The following is a 23,314-nucleotide window of genomic DNA, read 5'->3' as shown; positions in this document are numbered from 1 at the left end:
AAACCTGTCCCCCATTTGCTACAAATCGGGCCTATTTTGTTGCACACTGTTATGAAATCTTTTCAGAACCTCTAAATAGAAAGCATGATTAACTGGTCTGACCTGGTGGAATGAACTCAAAATGCACTACAAGTCAACATTTTCGCCCATTCAGGAAGTTGACAGACATATAAGGTTTGTCATCAACCGACATTTCACCCTTTTTGAAACTAGAAAACCACCCGTACACTGGGTTTTTCCCATAGTGCTGTTCTTGTAAGCTGTGTTCCGTATCACACAGTTTCTGCAGCATTTTTCCCAAGCAGGAAACAAAGTTTCAGAGCAGCATGCTGCTCTTCTTAAATCAGCCATTACAAAATGCAAGGTTTGCACAAACTGCTGTTAAGATTAAGTTCACTGTGACCAAAGAGAACCTTCCCAGGCAATGTCACTGGGTACACTAACAGAGAGCAAGCTGCTTGATGGTCACCTAGCAGGAAAGCGGCATACTACAAAGGATCAAAGTGTTTGTCCTTTTTTTTTTTGGGGGGGGGGTACCTCCTTGTATTGCTTATCTCACAAGAAGTGTCCCATCTAGGAAAAAATTAGGGTATTTTTATGTACAAAACAAAAAACTAGGCACACTTTTTTCTCCTTTTTTAATGTAGCCTTATGAAATTCTTCAGTACATTGCCATTTTTAAACACAAGGAGTATGTCTATATATATGTATACACAATATGTTATTAAAACTTTTTTTTTTTTAGTAAAGAGTCTTAAAACTAAAACACTGAAATCTAGTACTATTTGAAGACCCAACAAAAACAATGGTAATGAATTTTTGAAATTCATTTGATTTGTCAAAAGGAATTTGCAGGCATGGCTATTAAAGAGCACTCCGATTATATGTACAATCATTCTTTGTAGTTTCAATCATTAATATATGGTGAGTATTCAATTCCAGTTACTCTCTAGAGAGATGACTACTTTGTGTGCATACCTTTCAATCCAACTGCCACGGTCTCCCTCCCTTCTAATTATGCTGCTGCGTTTTGGATATGATCCAATATTGTAGTGTTACTTCCATCTTTTGATGGTGAATATCAGCCCAGTACAGATCATGTTAAATTCAGCTATTTTCAGATGCTAACTTCATTTACAAGTTTATTCTCTTACTTTATTAGACATTTTCTTTTAAAATACATTCAAGTGGTTTTTGTTGTTGTTTAAGGTTGGGGTTCTAACACAGACAACTAAAATCCATTAGGTTAAAGTATACCCAAACACATTTTCTCCCAAATGTTCCATTTTCTACATGATCTCAGCTCTGATTTTTTATTGGAAGGGAATGATACAGCATTTCTTCTTTCTGGAAAACATTCACCTGCCCATGATGTCTAGAACTGTAGCTCGACAAGGAAGAGGGGGTTGTATGAGTGTGAGTCCCTTCACTGCTTATTACAAACTGGGTTGCGTGTTATCATTATAAAAGGGACTAGTATGTGACCACTGGGAGAAAATGTAATTTCTTAGTGACCTTGCCTCCTACCTCTCTTATATAGTGCTATAGATTGGGCAGCCTTTCCAGGGACCCCCTCTTTCCAGGGGCCCCAACTCTTCTTTCTGTGGATGGGAAGAGTAGCAAAAACAAATGGGCTCTGAGCATGCAGGTAGCAGATAATCCCAATGTAAGTGCCATGTTCCACACTCCTCCAGGCAAAAAGTAGGCATTTCAGTCAGATAAAGCCTCAAGATGGCTTACTTCATCCAAAATCATAAAAATAATGTAGAAGGTTTTCAGTTAGCATGTTTCTCCTATGTAACAGACAGAACTTTAATAACATTTGAAATGTATGCCATAATTCTCTCTCTCTCTCTCTGTCTTACACACACACACATTTGTACCTCTCTTTTAAACTATTTTAACTAGTTGTACAGCTCTTTTGTATAATATACTTGGACGATGACTTAAAATGCTTAGCTGTGGGAAAATAAAAAAATAAAAAATGCGTAGCTTTGCTCTTAATGTGGTATTTGTCTGTCTGGCAGCTCCTTGCTCCGCTATGGCTTACCATCATGACAGTAGACGCCTCTTTGTGGGCCAGGATAACGGAGCCGTGATGGTAGGTATCTTCCAAGATGGATTTATTATATTCTTTCTGTTGACCTCCCCATGCTCACCCCTCGGGGGCAGTTTAAATAGACTTAACAGCAAGTGCTCTCTGTGTGTTGATTGCCATAGAACTATGATGAATTCAGCAATGAATATTAGCCCTAGAGATGAATTCATTTTAAACAACTTCCGTGGAGCTCGGTGTGCTGTTGTGATGGAAAGTTTGGTGCTCAGGCCAGCTCACAAAGCACAGCCTTCAAAACACTCAGTATGAATGCCAAGCTTATTTATTTCTTTAAAAAGGGCAGTGGGACTTTTCACAGGGATTTTGTGGTCTCTAGATCATTTTGGAAGTTGTAGGTAGTCCTTGACTTTCAATGGGATTCCTTTTGGTTTTCATTATTGCTTTTTAGTAGTACTGAAAAATTCAATCTATTTGTCTTTGGGGTTGGAAAAATTACATATGAATTTATAGATATATTTCAATACATGTATACATACTTAAAAAATACACGAATCATAAAAATTTACTCCCAATGGTAAAGAAGAATTGGGCGAATATTTGGTATTTTGCCAGTTGCCATAATAACTCCAGTTTATGGAAGGTTCTGGATGATCTGGATTTTCACCGGGAGTGAGGAAAGCGTTTCTAGTCAGAAAACAGGTGCGCGTGGTCTCTGGTCCTTTTCTTGTCTTCATCGAGATCGTGGTCTCAGGGTTTGAGCCCGAGTTTCCAAACAACAGACGCCACACATTTAGTTTGCAAAGGCTGCAGCTAGTCCTCTCACTGGGGGGGGGGGAGGACAGCTTTTCTTTTTTCCTCTTTCTCATTATTTCTGCTGTCTGCAGCGTTCCTCTCCTCTTCAACATCCACCATGTCCTGACTGTCCAGCTCCGTGCTTTGTGGTCCGTGGACTGTTTCCCCTCAGCGAGCGATACCTAATTTCAGAATGCAATGTCCTTGCCACATGGACTGGGACCCTTGGAGTCACATTTTGAGGAGACCCACAGCTTATTTTTGTCACTGCATTTAAATGCTTGGATGGGGGCGGGGGAGGTGGGGGCGGTGTTTCACAACAGTAACTCAGAAAAGATTTGCACTGAAATCCAGCAGCATTGTCTTGACGCAGCCTCATGGCTCTGCTTTCAGATGTCTTGAAACCTGTCACCAACTTCTCTCTGTGACTATCGTCCAGTCTGACATCCTTTCCCCAAACTAGCCCTTTTTTGACCACGTTTTAAATTCTGGTCCAGACCTGCTTCATCTTGTATTACCGTGTCCAGCCCATCTTTGACTTTTTCAGCAGCTTCCACACTGGCACATTCTACTCTCCAGTGAGCACACACAAGTGTGTGCCGACTCTGTGTTTGGGAAACATGGAGCAGCCCTTGGTGGCTTTTTGATTGCAGACGTTTTCTCCTTGATGCTCCTCCAGGTTTTCGAAAAGGCTTTGTGCCTGCGTTTGCATCCTAAATCAACGCATCTGACTCCTTTTCCGTTTCGGCTCTAACCCAAGCAACAGCTTCTCCATCTCCTGGATTGGCCTTTGCCTTTTCTTTGTTAAAATGGTTGATTTTGTACCAATCATTTCTTTAACTGCCTCCAGAATCCTTTTCTTCTTTGTAATGATTGTCAGAAGGGTAGAAGAAGACAGCCCTTCCTCCTGTTCTCTTTCACTGACTTCCCGTTGTCCGAGGCCCTAAGGATCTTCGTGGTTAGGTCCATGGCTAGAGCCTTCCTCACCTTTGTTTCCGCCCGTCTTCTGTCCATTACAGCTACCCACTATAACTCGGGCACTCACATGGATTTCATTGCAGACCACCCCATCGCCTGCCTCCTGGCATTGGTTTGTACTTGATCTTAGCCAAACAGCCGAGAAGTGGTATATGATTGGTTTGCACTTGATCTTAGCCAAACAGCCGAGAAGCAGTATATGATTGGTTTACACTTGATCTTAGCCAAACAGCCGAGAAGCGGTATATGATTGGTTTACAGTTGATCTTAGCCAAACAGCCGAGAAGCAGTACATGGCATAGTTTTGAACAGTGCATTATAATACTGAACATCTAGTAATGATTACATCAGTAAATTATACCATGCAATGTTGTGTGTAGTTTATACAATAATGAAATGTATGCCCCCTAAAGTCCCCCCAGGTACACATACACACAGTAGATGGCTATCAGTGGGGCTCCTCATAGCTCAGCTATGTCTTAGTCAAGGGCAACCTGTATTATCGTCTTAACAATATTGTCTTCTATCCATGAATTCAGGGTAGCTTGCCATTTATTTCCATTTCGTATTTCTTTTCAACAAAGCTCTCTACTTTTTTGTGTTACAAGTCTTTCATCTTTTTGGTTACATTTTCCCCTAAGGACACGTTTTCTCTCTTCTAAGTGTAATTGATAACTTTTTTCTGTTTAGGGGTTCTTCATTGCTAGTACATAGAAACACAACTGATTGTTGTACGTTGATCTTTCACCAGTTAATATGTTGTGCTGCATTGATTAATTCTTATATAACAAACAATTCTTTGTGTAGCTACAAGAGCAAAATTTAAGAATAAAGCATAAAACCTCCTTTGTAGTTAGAGAGGACATGCACAAAGGTCACTTGTGGAAGAAGAGCTATGCTGGTTAGCGACACTTTCCTTAGTCAATCTGGTCCCCAGAAAACAGAGAATCTAAGTACCGCTTTGATGACGGAGACGATTCATGTCACTTTTATAGCTAATTACATATCCCAAGTCTTGCGATAACTAGTTGTGGATAATTACATAGCTTTCAAATACTAATCTTTTTATTCTTTTAAAATGTAATATTTTCTAATTGCATATGTTTATTTTTAGGAATTCCATGTTTCTGAAGATTTTAATAAGATGAATTTTATCAAGACCTACCCAGGTAATGATAATAGAGACACTCCTGTACATGTATACATATAGACACACACACACACAACACGGGAACACTGTCTCTTATGATCAGAGTTAGGTTTTCATGTTAGCTTTTCAGTTTCGTCTGTCCAGTCTTGTGAGAAGTCATTAGCTCTTTAGCATTATCTCCCATTCTCTTACTGCTCATTAACATTTAAGTTTTGTGTTGATCACAGTGTATGCATGCATCAGATGGAACTTCGACACTTTCGTAGTATTGAGCCAGTGCACGAGTTCTGTTTTTTGAAACAGTTTTATTGGCACATTATCCAAATAGCATCCATTCAGTAGTTCCACTCAAGAAGAGTTGTACAGCCCTCTCCACAGATCAGTTTTAGAACATTTCCTTTTGTGCCCATTATTAGCTTTCCATTTCCCCCAGCCTCCATACCGTGCCCTCGAGGCATGGTATCAGTTACTCACGACCTATAGATTCACCCGTCCTGGATTTCATATACCGAAAACATACAAAGAAACAGAAGATCTAATAACAATAACAAAATAAAATAGAGGAAAATGTCAGCTGAAAAGAACCAGAAAATATTAAAAACTAGAAAAACTAGGTCAAAAGAAAGATAAATGATAAGGTGTTAACTTTAACTGAACTGTATCTTCCGTAATCCACTTGCTAGTGCACTGTGCATGATCACAAGGCTATTCACATGCATGTCCCCTTCTTTTTTATTAAGCTAAAACAATTATTAAATGGGCCAAAAGGTAGCTCAGATGATAGGATATTACATTGTGACCTAACTCTATCTGCCGTAATCGGCCTAACTGCTCTTTGTCTGATAACAAGGCCATCACATCCCTGTCATCCCCAGCCTTCTGCCAGCCAGGTGTTCACCGTTTAAGCTCAGATCATTCCCTTCAGATTTGGATTATATTATTTACAATCCTTGGATCACAAAGTCTGCTGTACTTCTTCCACGTGGACTTAGTTGTTGCCTCACTTAGGCGGCTGCTTGTTTGAAGATAAGCCGTTATCACTACTTCTCTTTCTAATGACACACACTATACTATTTATGTGTGTATCTCTTTGACTGTTAACTCAAATGCTTAAGTTTGTAACTAATTCCTTCTCTAAAGCAAATTCTCAAAAATTGAGTAAGTAAATACTAGGAAGTTTTTTAGTGCGCTTGAGTTATTCTCCCTCTAGTTTTAGAATGGTAGGACTAGTGACTGGGAGTCTTTTCACAGTTTTTACTTTACCCTGGAAATTGTGGTATTTTACACTTGACAAAAGCAGGCCTCTGGTGGTGACTAGAGGGGAGTTGCAGAACCAGTGGGCTGCCGTTCAGTGACTCCCATAAACTTTGGAGGGATAGCTCGTCTCATTTCATTCACCCTGACTTTCTAAAAGTGTACATTTTATGCTTGTGGGTAGCAGTAAAAGTCTAATCTTCTTTGTGAAATGTGTCCTAATTATATGACATAGCTGTTTATAGAAATTCAATAAGAAGGCCAAACTGGCTTTCCATAGATAGTTGCTTGCCCGTTCCAAATAGAAACTAGAGTGAAAGTGAAACAATCATGAGAACTTCTTCACTCGGAGTATCTTGCATTGCTCACGTCCGCTTTTCTATGAAGGTGACATTTTCCAGTCTTGCATTACTGAATTTTGTACAAGCAGAACCAGCCTCTGAGCTGCCCTTTAAAATGGAACATGACACTTAAAAAGCAACAAAGTTGAATTGTCAGATGACATTGCCTAGTTTGTGCTTAAAATAATCAGGAATGCTTAAGTCCTCTGGAGTGAGTATATGCTTACGAAATTAAAGACCTCTCTTATATACCTGATAAGAAGGTTTTCTTAAATATACATGAACAGTTTTATTAGCAAATAACCCATATATCATATAATTCAGTAGTTCAGTTGATGAGCGGAGTTTTATCAAAAAGCAGACTCCTTAATAAAATCATTTTGTCTGTTATTAAGTTGTCTCTTATTTACATGCTTAGTTATATTTTTAATCTGTATTTGTTTTTCAAAGCAGTTTTATGAGTTATCACGCTGTGTAGCTTTGGCAATGGTTTCTGCCCTTTGCATTTTGTTGACTACTAACATTTAAAAAAACTTCAGGGGCACTAATACAGAGATTGTCCTTTTGTTTTGTTTTCCATGTGATGGTGTTTAACATTTTTTAATGGAGCAAAGCAACCATCACTGGATTTTACCTGATTTCATAAAAGGACTTTAAAAACCAGAACGGCAGAGAGGATATAATTAGAACAGTTAAATAAAAAAAAAAGAAAGAAAGAAATTACAACAGTTCTTTGCAAGGAAGGATAATAACTATTCAATATTTTTACCATAAAGGAGTGCCAACTTCCTCTTCTGGCCTGAGTTTTACAACTGAGGGTGTGTGGGAAGTGTTTGTGTGGAATTACACAAGCCCAGCTAACTTAGCGCTTATGAGACTTTGGACATATAATAACCTGTTGGGTTCTCGGTTTTCTTATCTGAAAACTGATCATACTTGCAAGTGGAAGTATTTGTGCAAACTGGGAATAACACCTCAGCTGAAAAGACGCCAATAGTGTCTCCGATCCCTATCTCAGCAGAGGTTTATCTTGTTGTCTGATACTTGGCTCACTGGAGTCTGAAATTAACAGCAAGTAGCATAACCTTTACATACCCTGTTTCCCCGAAAGTAAGACATCCCCCGAAAATAAGGCCTACTTACAATTTTGCCTCTCGCTGAAATATAAGCCATCCCCCTGAAAATAAGGCCCCCCAAAGCTACCGTAACTCTGGACTCTGGACCATAGCGGCGGGCAGCACTGCCCAGCTCACTGTTGGCCACAGCGTATCTGGAGCAGACAGGAAGTGTGTGGTCTCTTTTAATAAAACAGTAAACAATAAATGTGTACCGTATTGTTCTTCATGGAAAAATAAGATATTCCCTGAAAATAAGACCTAGCACATCTTTGGGAGCAAAAATTAATATAAGACAGTGTCTTATTTTCGGGTAAACAGTATCAGAATCTGTCATGAGCATTTATCTGTTAACTCTCTAATCATGGTGAAGCTGCCACTCTCACAGGCTTTAGGGCAAATATTCTCTCAGTCCTTCGGAAGCCTGTGCCATTGAAGGCAGAGCCAGCAGTTTCTCTCTCTGGCCTCTGACTAGGAATTTATTAAGCACTTACTGCATCCCAGACCCTATCCCAGATGCTGTGGAAGCCCCACCAGAAGTAGAGACAGATTGCTGCTCTAGTGTAGCTTATAATCAACCTAAAAATGTACATGTTCCAGAATGTAGCTAAAAGACAATAAATAATGCCCTCATTCTCAGCTCTTATTTTAGAGAAACTTCCAACCTTTTGCCTTCTTTTTAAGCATTAACGTCTTACGCATACAGGGGCTATTCCAGAAACGGTAAGTGCTCTGTAAACATTAAACCGTGTAACTTTGTTTCTTGAGCACAGTAAACAAATCCACTTTCCCATTTCTCTTGAACATCGCTCTCTAATGATTTCTAGCATTTAACTGCCTTCCGTGCCCAGGACCGCCCCCGGGTCAGGCAGGTTACGGGGGCTGTGTGTCCACAGAGCATCAGGATCACAGCCAGGGGACGGTTTAGGCCGGCTTGAGAAGCTCAGCCTGTGGAGAGTAGCTTCTGCCAAGACGGAAGCGTGCAGGCTCTCCCTTTCTGTCCCTTCAGCTCATCAGAACCGGGTGTCTGCCATCATCTTCAGCGTGGCCACGGAGTGGGTGATCAGCACAGGCCACGACAAGTGTGTCAGCTGGATGTGCACCCGGAGCGGGAGCCTGCTGGGGAGGCACTTCTTCACCTCCTGGGCCTCATGTTTACAGTATCCTCCTCCCTCTAGCGCGGGCGCCTCCTTTCCCAACTCCCCTGCTCCCCGTCCCTTTTTCTCAGCCTTGAGTTCTGAATCAAGCATTTGTTGATTGACTCCCAAAGACAAGATGGTTCCTACCCGTTTCCTATGCTACCCAAGACTTCTCATACTCACTGTTCTGCATTGTAAAACAGGCTTTTGGAAAAGCAGCACAAAACGAATGGTGTTCTTCCTCGGGGGTGCTGTACATTTTAATGCACAATTGTGGAAACCCCAAGTCTCCTTTGTGCAAACCCTTCCCCTCGTTTCTGTGCATTTCACTGGAAAGGCTTGTGGCTGCATGAAGGAAGGTAAGGAATAGATTGATCTTCTAGTGATCGGTAACTTGCAGAATCTGTAAGGAGGTCAACCGTATAATAAGGGGGGGTGGTCCTGGGCTACCCAAATGGGCCACAAGTGAGCCTCCTTGAAATGTACATCTCACTGGCCCGTCTTAGTGGTGTCAGGGTCCACACTGTCAGCAACATGTAGCTTCTCGGAGTTAGATGTCTGGCAGAAGGCAGTTACTTTTTGCCTTGAAAGTTGTTACCAAAAATCTTGGCTATAAATGAGCAAATAGCACAAGAGACTTAAAGTTAGCAATTGAAAAATATGTAGATACCATGAGACTTCAAAAAGTTTGTGAAGGCATGGAATGAAGAGATAATGAACTTCTCCCTTGAATTTTTTGAAATGTCCCGTCCTCTTGTACCTGCTACATGTCAGACTCTGTGTGTGTGTTTGACAGAGAAAATTGCACAGACTTAAATAAATGGTCCTGACCTAGCCCAAGGGATTCCTTTTGATCTGTTGGAGTTGAAATGGTTGTTTTAAAATTATAGAAACTAATGATTTCCCACAGTGTGTGTGTGTCTCCAAACGGACTGAGAAAGTAATGAATTGTTACCAATAGTTAATTTATTTTATAATATAAATTTACTGCTACTAGAGGTATCTGACTTGGGGCTTTTTAAAAACTCTCCCCAGCCACGATAGCCGCCTTCCCTCCTTTCAGCTTGACCATCTGTTCTAAGAGAGATGTCGAGTCCTCGGTCTGCTTTCCATTTGCATTGGGTCCAGATTTCATGAGCAGCCCTTTGTTCCAGCTCTTTCTTGCTGTGTTCACTGTGAAATCAGCTCCTTTTCAGACTTTATTGGCTGGATGGCTGCTCTCATGTTTGTTGGCCACACCCTCGTCATCTTTTTCATGACCAGATTCTAGGATCTTGCTACGGTAGAGCTCCTTGGTGAATTCTTGTTGAGCAAATGAATCTTTACATTGTCAGAAATTCCAACTGTTTGCACTTTTTTCTTCCATCTTAACATATTGCATGGTTTTCACTTGGCTCTGCCCTTTTCTGGTTCTAATTTCAGGTTTGTGCGTATTCTCGAATTGTACCTTTTCTGTTTATGACTTTGATAAATGGGGGGCGGGACCTCTCTTATGGAAGGGTGTTGAGATGAGCGGTGGTTATATCTCCTTGACTGCTTCTCCTCAGATATGATTTTGATACTCAGTATGCTTTTGTTGGGGATTACTCTGGACAGATCACCCTGCTGAAGCTTGATCAGAGCACCTGTTCAGTTATCACAACCCTCAAAGGACATGAAGGTAGGTGGTGTAATCACTCAGGTCTTGTCACACCCAGTCTGTGTGTCCAACTCACCCCTCCCCCTGGTGTCGAGAAAGATCAGCTCTATGACCCATCAGATTTAAACTTGACTAGGATTTAGATCTCTGAGTAGAAAGTAGGGTTTTGAGTTATATCCATTATTTTTTAACATAAATTACTGTTTTTGGAAGATCTTTACACAATTTGTGGTAAATGGCAAGATATTTGGAAGAATTAGCGGTATTTTTTTTTTTCATGAGTCAGTTTCAGTGTCAGTTAAGGAAGTTGGTAGATATGTCCCCCTGGAGGAAATGTGGGGCTGCTGGAGGCTCCCCTTGGGAAACATACCAGGGATTGAGGGAAAAGAACGACTGGGCGGAATGCGTTTCTCTTCTGTGCTTCAAGTTGGCTCTGCCCTGGCAGGCCTTCGAAATGTCATTAGCTGCACCGGTAACTCATCATGAGCAGCTGTATAATAGATACATTTTGTTAGATGCTACGGTAATACAATTTTTAGAGAAAGCATGCAATCAGATTCTGTTGTGAGCCCCAAATTAGGAACTTGGACACCATGTAGCTTAGATTGAGAACCAATTGATTAAAGAGCAAACTCTTGATGGGCCTACATGGCACAGTAATGCTCTAGGTGTAGCCGTGTTAACTGTACTCTGTGCTTCCTGGCTATTCTGGTTAGGCGAGATAGATTATATCAGATGTGGGGGCCGGGGTGGGGGTGGAGACAGTCACTTCCGTTAGGATGTGTACCAGAAAGCACAGCCCCTGAAGAAGCCACTTGGCATTTCTGACTAATGGTCTTATGACCCTGGTTGCTGGGGCAGGATGGGTCTGGTGACTGTGCAGAGTTCATACTGAAAGCCTGTGTTATATGCTCCTGGGCCTCCAGCGGAAGTGTAGTGTGAGACCCGGGATTACACAGGGTCAGGTTTCCTGCATTATAGGCACCTCCAACCAGTTTTCATAATGCCAAACCCAAACCAACCTAGTGCTGCCAAGCCGATTCTGACTCATGGTGGCCCTGTCTATGGTTTCTGAGGCTGTAAATCTTTATAGAAGCAGACAGCCTCATCTTTCTCCCAAGGATCAGCTGGTGGATTGGAACCTTCAAGCTTGTGGTTATCAGCCCCACAAGGGTTCCTTTTCAGCATGCGGTATTTCTTTTTGGAAAGTTTGCATGAGAAACTAGTTTCTGATATTTTTTTTCGATTACATCTACAGCCGTTTTCTGTATATCCCCCATAAATATTGACTTGTGTGACTCATACCGTTTTTTTAAGTTGAGTAATATTTTTCCAGGCATGCAGCCATCCCGTGGACAAAGGAAGTAATCCACCAAAAGAGCTTCCCCCAAGGGTATCAAACTTGATACGTTGTCCAGTGTAGGAGATGATTTAGATGGTTTAGATTTTTTTAAAAATCTTCCCTCTCTGATATAATTGTGTGATTCACCTACAGGTGTTTTCTTTTGAGACACTTAGTTTAATTTTAGTAAAAAGAGACATCTTGAGGTAAACTCTGCAAAGTCATAGAGTTGTGGGAGAATCGAGGTTTTTATTTGTATGAAGTGACCACAATAAACCTTACTGGATGACTTTCCCTTTTAATTTGACTATTTTTTTCTAAAAGTTTTTTTTCTGGACTAATCTTTCATATATATATGTGAAAAGGTCAATCTTATCAGTTTTTGATCAGGGCAGTGCTGCCTTCACTGTGACTCATAATAAAATGGTGAGTGACCTTTTCCACAATGAAGACTCAGCTGCCAGGCTTGTCTGTCCTGATGTCCTGAGAAGAAGCCATTGCAGTGTAGCTGAGAAACTTTGAACCACTAACTGCAAGGCTGGTAGTTCAAACCCCTCAGCTGCTCCAAAGATGAAAGATGAGGCTTTCAGATCTTATAATGATTTATAGTCTCAGAAATGTTCATATCAATTTGATGGCAGTAGGTTTGTGTTTGGGGTTTTTTAATGTCCTTATGGTGCAGTGGTTAAGCTGTGGGCTGCTCGTTGAGAAGTCAGTGGTTAAAACCCACCATCCACTCCATGGGAGAAAAGACAGAGTGTTCTGCTCCTGTAAAGATTCCAGCAAAGGAACCCCTCACAGGCAGGTCTGCTCCGTCCTGTAGAGTTGCCGTGAGTCAGAATCAGCCTGCTGGCACCCTACCACAACGTAGAGTTGTAATCCATCTCCTTTTTTCTCGCTCTGAAATCCCGTAGGTAGTGTTGCCTGCCTGTGGTGGGACCCTATTCAGCGGTTACTCTTCTCAGGAGCATCTGACAACAGCATTATCATGTGGGACATTGGAGGAAGGAAAGGCCGAACCCTCCTGCTTCAGGGCCACCAGTGAGTGACTTTGAGGTGTGGGGGCCTAAGCTTGAGGGAGAAGGGGAAACATTAATGTTGTGGTACTGTAATGTATGAATGAAGTAGAGAACTTGCTTGTGTTATTATAAAAGCAGGTGTCTGTTATCCATGCTGAATGGTAAATTATGAAGAGCCAAGCAGATTCTTTACTACTGTTCAGACTCCCCCGAATTTGATAGTCATCCCCTGAAAGGACACTTGGGAGTTACTCCTCTTAGCTTTATTTCATGCATTGTGTTTCAGCACATCAACACATCCAAAAGCATGCACAGACTTTTGAAACTCCTCGTTATTTCTAGGAGCTCATCTCTCCCTGGTAGAAGTGGTCTTCAGTGTAGATAGAGTCCCCTCTGAGCTGTAAGATGGGCAGAGCAAACCCCCTTCCCCACCCCGATCCTGAACTCTGGGACAGGGTGATCCATTTTATGGTGATGCTGTGGGGTCAGGCAGCCGGTCAGTTTTGGCACAGCTACATTTTTGTCTGTGTGTCTTAATATGTTATTGCGCTTTGTGTTTAAACACATTTACAAATGCTTTTATTGATGAATTCTGAAATACAATTGAGTATGATTTTTTTAATGTTTGCTGCTGATGGAGCTCAAAGTTACTGTGTCCCCTACTATCAAAATCTGTGGCCCCCACCAGTGAGATGCTGGACTCACTGCCAGCTGAACAACTGGGGGTTGACCCACCCAAAGGCTCTGTGCGAGACAGGCCTGGCGGCCTGCAGACCCTGGAGCAGCCTGCCCCACAGACCCCGGTCACTGAGAGTGCAGCATCACAGTCGGTTGCAGATGTCCACCTGCTCGTTGCCGTTTGCTTTTTTGTAAAAAATAACAAGTTGGAGAATGAAAATGCTGATGATGTTGGAATGACGCCCGTAGCTCCCCAGATCAAGGCACCTGCGGGTGCATTTCACACCCCTCCAGACGCGGGCTGGGTCCATCTTTCTCCACCTGTGTCATCCTCATATCTAGTCGGTCACCTGCCACTTAGGAAGTGCCGAGTAGTAAGTAGCTAGGCTGAATGACTGAGCGTGCCCCCAACCCCAGCTCTCATTCTCTGTAGGCTCTCTATGGATCCCCCTCTGCGTTGCCAGGGGCCAGGCAGGCCCTCTGAAGTGCAGTGTTCATACTGAGAGGACATGCTTCTCTGCTCCCAGGACTAAAGTGTAGTTTGGGATATAAACCCCTTGGCACTGTGTTTGCGTGTGACACAAAGTAGAGAATTAAGTTAACAAGCGCAGGATGCTGGACATGCGCCACTGACAACTGTTTCTGACAGTCAGGCAGCAGTCGGGAACTTGCAATAGTTGGACTCTGAGAAGGACGGCCTACTCCATAAAACGTGCTGCGGCGTAGCTGGTTCTGTGGCACGTTACGTGCCTGGTTCTGTGGCACCTTAGCTGCGACAAGAAGTGTCCTGTGGAGGTCTGTTCAGGGCATGCGCTCGTTTTACTCTGATCTGTTACTTTTCTTTTTTAAAGGGCCTCTGGTAGCGCAGTGGTAAGTGCTCAGCTGATAACCTGAAAGGTTGGGTTTTCTAACGCCCATCAGCCACTCTGGGAGAACGCTGTGCTGTGTGTTTCTGTAAAGAGAACAGGCTAGGACGCCGCAGGGCGGAACTACTCTGCCTCCTAAGTCACTGTGACGCAGAAGCAGCTTCCTGTCGGTGAGGGGGGAGAGAATGGTGATTTTTTTTTTCTTTCTTTCTGATTTACTGTAATGCTGTGTATTAGTTGAGTATAAATTTAAACAGTAGTGTGCTTAAATCACAACTTTCATTCAAGGGTATTGTGACCTAGTTCAGCCACTGTATCGACTCTAGTTTCTGAGGGATAATCCAAACCCAGAGACGTTGATTGTATTCATTGTCTGTCTTCCATGTTGACGAAGCCATTGTTTTGACTAGCTGGCCCCGGTTCAAACAAGGTAGTGTTTGAAACGTGTGTGTAGCACATGAATGGAGTGATCTGGTGAGAATAAAGAGTTGTGTCGACTGGCTATATTTTCTGATTCAAGTCAACACAACCTGACTGACTAGGTTCAGAATTCAGCTTTCCTGACCCACATGGCTGGCAACATGGTACTTAATACCTCCTTTTGCCTCTGTCTTCTCATCTATAAAATGGGAGTGATAATAGGACCCATCTCTCAGGGCTGCTGTGAGGATTAGATATGTTTATCCACATCAGTTGGGAATCAATGAGAGCCATGAGTTTGGGTCTTTCTGTTTGTTTATCCACCTACAGGGCTTAGAACAGTCCCTGACATGTAGTGCGTGTTACTGCTTTTAGTATTATTAATCTGAGACTCTAATGAAAGTACTTTGCTAACCACAGGATCGGCACTTCAAGCCCACTAGCTGTTCCGAGGGAGAAAGGTGGGGCCCTCTGCTCCCATACAAATGTACAGACTAAGAAATGCTAAAGGGTCGCTATGAGTCGGAATTGACTCGGTGGCATTAGGTTTAGTTTGTTTCGTTTTCAGAAGGTATGGATGTGGTTTTTAAAGTAAACAATGCGTAGGAAAATGCTTTTCCAGATGTCTTAAGTGAGAGATAGGGTGGGTTCCCTGACTGCTTAACTGATTTTGTCAAAACCCCATCTCTTAAGATAGTAATTCGATAGGGCTCAGGACACTCTATACTAGCCTTGCGTGTCTGGTGTTTGGTAGTAAAACCTCCTTAGTCACATTCCTCCCCTTTCTCTCCATGTATGCCACCCCATTGAAGTGGCTCCTGAAAGCAGGTGTGGATCAGAGACTCGGGTGAGGACTTTGACCTTGGACAATCATGTGTAACATGACACTGGAATGTAAGCCCTTCTTGGAGTGGCTGCCAAGCTTGTTTTTCCGAACTGTCCGCTGTGGTTCATTGGGAAGGAGTACTTTCTAGTTCGGCGGAGCCACATTCACAGAGCTGTGATGCTCATCTCAGGCCCTGGCCTCCTGACCTTGACTCCAGGAACATTCTTTTCCTTCTTTGGTGGGCTCCAGCTGTTCTGGATTATATGTTTACGTGAAGTGTGTTCCAGCAAGGTCCTGAGATCACTCTCATTTCTGAACCAACAGGTACATCTTGAGTCCCTTATAAAGAAATTTTGTTGATTCAACTCCTCTCTGGCCCTTAGTTCTTAACAGCTGATTTGTAAATAAGTGGTATTTGTTTTATAGAAATGACTAGTCTGTCTCACCACATGGAGAATGCCACATTGTGTATACTAGAGCAGATCTGACTACACTAAATAGTCAGCGATGAAGTACCAATTGTCGATTCTAATGGGGGGTGGAAACGAGCCGGTCCGCATCTAGAAAAGTAACTGCCCTGGTCTCCTCGGCAGTGACAGGGTGCAGGCGCTGTGCTACCTCCAGCTCACGCGGCAGCTGGTTTCCTGCTCCTCGGATGGTGGCATCACCGTGTGGAACATGGATGTGAGCAGAGAAGAGGTAAGGGGGGCCGCATTCTGGGGTCCCGCTGCATAAATACCAACCTCTCGCTTCTCTTGGTTATTGTCCGGTGGGGTCCTGCTGCCATTCTCCACTGCGTGCCCGCCGCATGTGAGAGTTTGCACCCATGAGAGTCCTTATGGCCAGACTGAACGTCCAGGGGCAGTTTTGGCTCTGATAAGCACACTGACATGACCCTTGGGAAAGTGGTTGTGGTTTCCATGAGGCCCTGCACAGACACAGCTCTCTCTGCCTCGGCTTTTCTGGGAGTCCGTTGGACCCTGCTCCTCTGTCTGCGTCCGTGGCAGCAGTAGTATCTTAAAAAGCCAGCTGACTCACTGCCACATGGCCCTCTAGCCCTGGTTGCACCACTAACTTGGCTGGGAGACATTGGTTAGACAGGGGCCTTGATTTCTCTGAGTCTTCATTTCTTTCACCCGTAAAGTAAAATAGTTGAATAGGATGACTTTGAAGGTCTCTCCTTCTTTTAGACACACTGTAGTTTTAGAAATAATTCTGGTTTTCACTTATTTAAGTAACGCTGCAGTGAACATTGTAGATCTTGTCGTACAAGTGCTCAAATCTTTTATTTCAGATAACCTTCTGAAAATAAACTTCTGGCTCCAAGGTTACGTACATTCTTGAGGCTTTTTCCAGCTGTTTCATGATTTCCAGGCAGGATGCACTTCCTCACCTCTGCCCAAAGGCCTGTTAGCCATTGTTTCTCTCCCCCCCCCACCCCTCCTCCGCTTTCCCCCCACCCTCACTCTAGCCATTGTTTCTAATGGCATCTACAACCCTTGATGGAGAAAGCAAAAGAAATGGGGTCTCGTACACCACAAAGATCCCCTGAAGTCTTCTGAACCCCAAACAAGAGCTTAACTAATAAAGACTGTCTGCCTTCAACATTGTGGCATCTTAATTTGCATGCCCTAGTTTACCTCTATGTTCTAATGTCTGTTGCAGGGGCTTCCTCAAACTCACAGACAATATTCATGATGAAAGTGGTTATTAAGGAAGTCAACAGGTTGTAGTGCAAGTGAGAATCAGTCAGGATATAGTTGTTCACCGTCACATTACAAAGTTCTTCCAGGTCTGCTAATAAATAGCCCAAAGGGCATATCACTCTACTGTAAGCCTCAACCCAAAGGCATCCATTCAGCTCAAGCTCTGGGGACCAGCAAACACAGCTCCCTGAATTAAGTGCCCAGAGGCACTCCACTCCAGTAAGCTTCAGCTCGAAGGCACACAGTTCACTTCCACAAGTGTCAACAAGCCCAGCTTCCCCAATTAAGTGCCCAGAGGCACCCCACTCCACAAGCCAGTCTCCTGTACAAAAGCACTCAGCTATACTTGTTCTGTCGGGTGGGGAGTCCATCACTCTGTTCCATGCCCTGGATCCTGATTCTGCTGCTGCTCTGATGGTACAGCTGTCTTCTAGATCCAGGAGTTTCACTGCTCAGGAATCTGGGGTCCAGAGTTCCACTCCTACCTCTGACTGGTAATGAGATCCCTACCTCCTGCTTCTCAGAAGGTTCATTTTATATGCAGCAAGATGGCATGCCAGGGTATCGTATTACAACCACTCACAGATGAATTCTGTCAGTATCTTCCCCCGCCTCCTTACCAGACCCATGCAGGAGAAGGTCTTTGGTGAAAGTTAGAGATTGGTTAGAAGAGCCACGTTAAATAATTCCCTCTCCATGCAGGCATTACAAAGGAGGTCAGTAAAGGGACAGCAGATTAGAGGGGAACCTTCGGAGGTCATGCGTTTACATTAATGAGAGAGGAACGACTCACAAAAGAAAGGCGAAAATGGTTTCCCAACTTGAAGAATATCATCAGTGTCACCGAGCTGCACATAGAAACTGCCGCATCGGTGTCCATTTGGCTGTGCATATTCTCAACCACAAAACAAAGCTGTCAGCTAGGATATGCCAGAGAGGAACCCCAGTGGGTCACATATTGGGCTGCTAACCTCAAAATCAGCAGTTTGAGGCCACTAGCCCCTGCGAGGGAGAAAGATGAGGCTTTCTTCCCTTGTAAAGATGTACAGCTTTGAGACTCCGAAGAGGCAGTTGTAGCCTCTCTATAGGGTCTCTCTGGTTTGCATTGGACTCGGTGGCAGTTGGCTGGTTTTTTTATGATGCTGCAGAAGATTGTACAGGACCTGGGGAATGCACATGAATCTTAGCGTACCCTCAAATACTAGTGAGCTCTGACCTATAAGGTGGCCACAGAGTCTGGAAGCTTCAGTAAATGTACATCCTGCAGTTTGTAAAGACTGCCTTGTACTAGGCCCTCTGTTCAGTGACATCCCATGATGTCCTCAGTGGGCTGCAGCAGGCCACCACGTGACATTACCACGAATCTATACATACGCTTGCTGAATGTGGCCTTGAATTATTTGTGAGTCTGAGTTTCACGGACTAACTGGATCCGTTAGCAAACCCCATGCGTTAGTTTCTTGGGGCTGCCCTAATGAAATAACAGGAAGTATCTGGCGTACAGTATTGCCTCACAGTTTTGGAGGCTAGTAGTCAAAGTTCTAAGTGCCTGTGCAAACAGTAACACATTCAGCTGCTCACCAAGAGGTTAGAGGTTTGAGTCCATTCAGAGGTGCTTCAGAGGAAAGGCCTGGCACTCTGCTTCCAAGAAATCACCCTTGGAAACACCCCTGGTGCCCAGTCCCACCCTGGCACTGGGTTGTGGTGAGTCAGAGTGGAGCTGGAGCTAGAGTGTCAACGGCACGCTCCCTGGATCCCCCCATGGACAAGCCTTTCCTACCTCTCGGCTTCAGGTGTTTGTGGGCTGGCAGGTGATCATCTTCTCTCCCTCTTTCCTCCCTTTCTCCGCTTTCCCACCATTTCCCCAGCTGTTTCAAGAATCCCTCTTCCTCTTTGATTTAACTTCATTTTGTTGGTCACTCCCCCACCTCTGCCCCCCCCCCCAATCTACCTTACCATTGGGTGTCATAAACCAAAAATAACTCTGGTGATTTGTCTCAAGTAAGAAATAGCAAAGCCAGAAGTATTGCCAGTGTTAAGACACGTGATAAAGACTTGGGAGTCTTCATCCTTTCTGTACCCGACAGAAATTCCCTGCAGAACCTCTCTGAAGTTCATTGTCTTCATCGTCTTCACTGCCTTGTTATCTGAGCTGAGTGTCATTGAGAGATCCCGGGGTCCTCCACTGTGGCCTCTTACCAGATTTGCATAAAAGTTACTTGTTATTTCTTCATCTTCGTTTGGTTGGAGTTACAGCAAATAACGTCTTCTCTTTTCACTGCCCTTAGCATCTCGGTGATGTTCGAAGGCCAATCCATTTTTTAGTAGGTTCATCTTGTACTTGAACATTTGTAAATATTTTGTCTAGAAAAATATTTGTTCAATTCCAAATAAAGTTACTTTGAGAGTTTAATTCATCCGTTTCAACATAAATTTATGAAGACCCTATTCCATTAGCGCTTAGCTGTCCCAAGGTGAGTAAGACCAGGCTGTCTTCGAGAGCCCGCTGGTCTGCAGTGAGTCCGCTGCTAAGGGCGGGTCTACACACCCGGGAGTGAGGAACTCCCTCTTGAGAACTGGGAAGGAGAGGGACCCATCTGCTCTGTGCGGAGCTCACCTGGAAGAACTTGATCGGAGCCTTTCTCTTCCAGACCCTCCCTGGTTACAGGCGACTCGACAGCCTTCTAGGCGGCAGTTCACCGGATTCTGCAGGAATTACATTTCACACACCTGACCTGAAAAAGCAGGTACACAGGAAGTTCTCCAGAGTTCTCAGTGAAACGTGATAACCTGTGAGCTATAGGTTAGGTACTGAGGAGCCCTGTGAGCACGGCTAAAAGGATGTAGGTACACATACCATTGGCGAGAGCCAACTGCTATGAAATAGGAAAGCTTTCGAAGGAAGTGCAAACTGTAGCGAGGTCACAGCTGGGTGCTGTTCATTCCTGGGCCCACTCGCTAAGGGGCCGCACCGGTAATGGCTTGGACTTCCTCTTCCCACAGGCTCCTCAGTGGTTGGAAAGTGATTCTTGTCAGAAATGCGAACAGCCCTTTTTCTGGAACATAAAGCAGATGTGGGACACAAAAACTCTGGGGTTGAGACAGGTAAGCTGCCCACAGGGCACCATTGCTGGTTGTCATAGGCTTTGTCTTGTTGCCTAATTAGCCTTTTGATCTTTCGCAAACACTTGGTTCCTGCAAATCCTGTCAGTTCCTATTGCTGCCATCAGGAGGCTGACCAAGAGCCAGGCCGTTGTCAGGTGGTTCCTGTGCTCCCCTGCATAGAGAAGCAGGGACGGTTGCCGAGGACAGCGGAGCGCCTGTCTGTGGGGAGAGAAGAAGCTCTTACAGTGCAGGTCCTTCTCTGGCAGGCTCTAAGCTGCTCAAGCTGAGTCTGAAAGCCCCGGACAGAGGCTACACTCTACTCGCTAGACAATACGACTTGGGGAAAGTAGCTCTCTGAAAAGACGAGGGGTTCATTTCTACCCTAGAGTGCCTCAGAAGAAAGGCCTGGGGTCTCCTAAAATAATCAGCCACTAAAAGCACTACAGAGCACCATTCTGCTCTGACACAGCCGGTCACCAGAGGTTGGGGTCAGCTCTATGGCAGCTGGTAATGGATCACTGGCATTGATCGAGACAAATAATATGAGTGAATAGAAAATAGTCTGTGACCTGATAAGGTAGGGTTGTGTGGATATCCACAAGAATTGTCAAAATTGAGTATCTTTTGAGATTTCATTGATACATTGGGTTGTAATGATTTCAATTCAAGGCGAACCTTACCTGCTCTGACTCCCCAGCCCTAAGGGGAGCCCTAAAGCAAAGGTTAAACTGCTCCTTTCCTCCCTTGGGTCCTCCGGGCAGCATCACTGCAGGAAATGCGGGCAGGCCGTCTGCGGGAAGTGCAGCAGCAAGCGCTCCAGCTACCCGGTCATGGGCTTCGAGTTCCAGGTCCGCATGTGCGACTCCTGCTACGACTCCATCAGAGACGAAGAGTGAGTGTCCCGGATCTGGGGAAACGCTTTCCCACCCCCACATTAGTCCTTCTGAACGTGTTAAAGGGTTTCTAAAGCCAAGGACTCTGCCCTGACTTCCTCTCACGCTGCCAGGGTTGCTGGGCTGGTGCCTCCTGCGCGCCGAGGAGGACTGGTCCTCAGAGCAGCCCGCACGTGGGACGCTGCTGACCCTGCTCTCTGCCGGTCTGTCCGTGGGAAGGTCCCCGTGCAAACCGATGGCAGTGGCTTAGCGCACCTGCTGGGAAAGCAGGAGACAATGTTGTTCTGCCTTTCGCGCACAACCGAGTTCGCGGTCTCTGCGTGATTCGTGTGTAAGAAACATCTGTCCGCCCGGCCAGTCTCCATTCCTTCCTGGCGCGGGCTGAACCATCAGGGTGCACCCACCATTTTGCTCATCTTTTCAACCACCTGCCTTTTTTCCCTTTTTCTTTTTTTTTAATAGTGTCTTATTGTGTTTAAGGTGACAATTTACACTGTAGCCGATGTTCCCCTTTCACAATTGGCGGTTACAGTGTTTCACAGTGTGCCAGCTTTGTCCTTATTTCCATCCTGTTGTGTTTCCTGACCTGCTGCCCTCCCGCTACCTGCTTCTCACCCTCGTGGTTGGGTAAACGAGTGCCGGGTCCTTCGTTGTGGGTGTGAGCACGCTACGAGGGGCTGGCGCTGTCTCTTTGTGAGCCAGTCCCTGACCTGACTGAAAGGTGACCCGCAGAGAGAGCCTCGGTTCTGTGCTCAGAGGTCATCTGCAGCGAGGTTCAAGGGTTCCTCTAGTTTGTTTTGGTCCAGTGGGTCTGGCCTTTTTAAGGCATTTGAATTCCGTGTGACATTTTCCCCACTTTTCTGCAACCTTTTGTTGTGCCCCTGGTCAGAACAGTCAGGATCGGTAACTCTCAAAGCACCATCTTGCTCATCTGGTGTCCCTGGTTTGAAGAAATTGTAGACCTTTGCCCATTGTTAAGTTAAATTATTTGTCTTTCTGTTGTTGAGGCATTGGCATTTACTATATATTTTAGAAATTAAGTTATAGCTTATAAACTTTAGAAATTAAGCCATTGCCAAGGAATTTCCTCTACCTATAGGCTCTCTTTTTATCTCTTTGGTAAAGAGACTTGGTGACCATTAAATATTTAATTTTTTATAAGTCTCAGTTATCTATTTGATCACCTGTCACTCATGTATTCCATTAATCTTTGATAGGTTATTCTCAAAGTTAGGGCTCCAAATTGTCACCCTATGTTATCTTCCAGGAACTTGATAGCTTTAGTTTTAACACTTAGATTTTGATCCATTTTGTATTAATTTTTGTGTATGGTGTGAAGTATGGATCCTGATTCACAGTATTGGTATGGATGTCGAGGTTTTTTGGAAGACATTATCTATTTGTTAAAGAAACTGGGTCTTCCTCTTTAAATCGACTTTGTTTCTTTGTTGAAAATTAGCTGCTTAGTGGTAAATAATCAAGCTTTTAAACTGTCGGGCTGGCAGACCTCATGGAGGCCCACAGTGGGATGTCCCTGTGTGTTCAAGGACGTTGGCAAGTGACTCGTGACTGAGGGAAGGACCCAGGGGCACTAGGGGATCCTGGTGGCTGCCCGTAGATGTTCTGCCCAGGCCTAATGGCCTCCTGTATTGAGGTTCTTCTATTTAATGTTCTTGCTTTATTGTGTAGGAGTATAGATAGCAGCCTTTCCTCTAGGAAAATGACAGTCAGTTGTTTGGGGTGATTAAAAACCTTGTATAGAACAGTCAGTCTGAGACCCTATCATGCCTCTGTCATCCTTTGCTTAAGGATCCGTGTTCAAAACTGACGTTACCACCACTCCTGAAAATTTTGATCAAAGAATCTGATGAAAGGGGAGAGCCAGAGTCAGATTCCCACAGGCCCTCGTCTTTCTGGCATCGTGGAGGGTGGATGAAGCCCTGAAATGATTGCTCGAGTATACCTCTAACCCCGAAACCAACATCGCCCACCCCC

The 23,314-nt window shown here is 44.2% G+C and overlaps 1 protein-coding gene across 1 annotated transcript in view; it reads left to right on the top strand.

The window, feature by feature from the left end:
* The window catches only part of WDFY1 (WD repeat and FYVE domain containing 1), a 31,898-nt gene that overhangs the window by 5,821 nt on the left and 2,763 nt on the right, over positions 1-23,314 (top strand). Inside the window, exons 4-11 of the mRNA XM_030887189.2 lie at positions 2,028-2,101; positions 4,941-4,995; positions 8,696-8,846; positions 10,373-10,485; positions 12,721-12,847; positions 16,209-16,314; positions 20,325-20,426; positions 21,188-21,318. Coding sequence (XP_030743049.2) covers positions 2,028-2,101; positions 4,941-4,995; positions 8,696-8,846; positions 10,373-10,485; positions 12,721-12,847; positions 16,209-16,314; positions 20,325-20,426; positions 21,188-21,318 — 859 coding nt within the window. The remainder of the gene's footprint in view (positions 1-2,027; positions 2,102-4,940; positions 4,996-8,695; positions 8,847-10,372; positions 10,486-12,720; positions 12,848-16,208; positions 16,315-20,324; positions 20,427-21,187; positions 21,319-23,314) is intronic.

The sequence above is a fragment of the Echinops telfairi genome, unplaced genomic scaffold (assembly GCF_000313985.2).
Source record: "Echinops telfairi isolate 266 unplaced genomic scaffold, ASM31398v2 ScPeMD7_3;HRSCAF=10, whole genome shotgun sequence".
Taxonomy (NCBI): Eukaryota; Metazoa; Chordata; class Mammalia; order Afrosoricida; family Tenrecidae; genus Echinops; species Echinops telfairi.
Note: the sequence above shows the minus strand (reverse complement) of the source record. Positions and strands in the feature narration are given on the sequence as shown.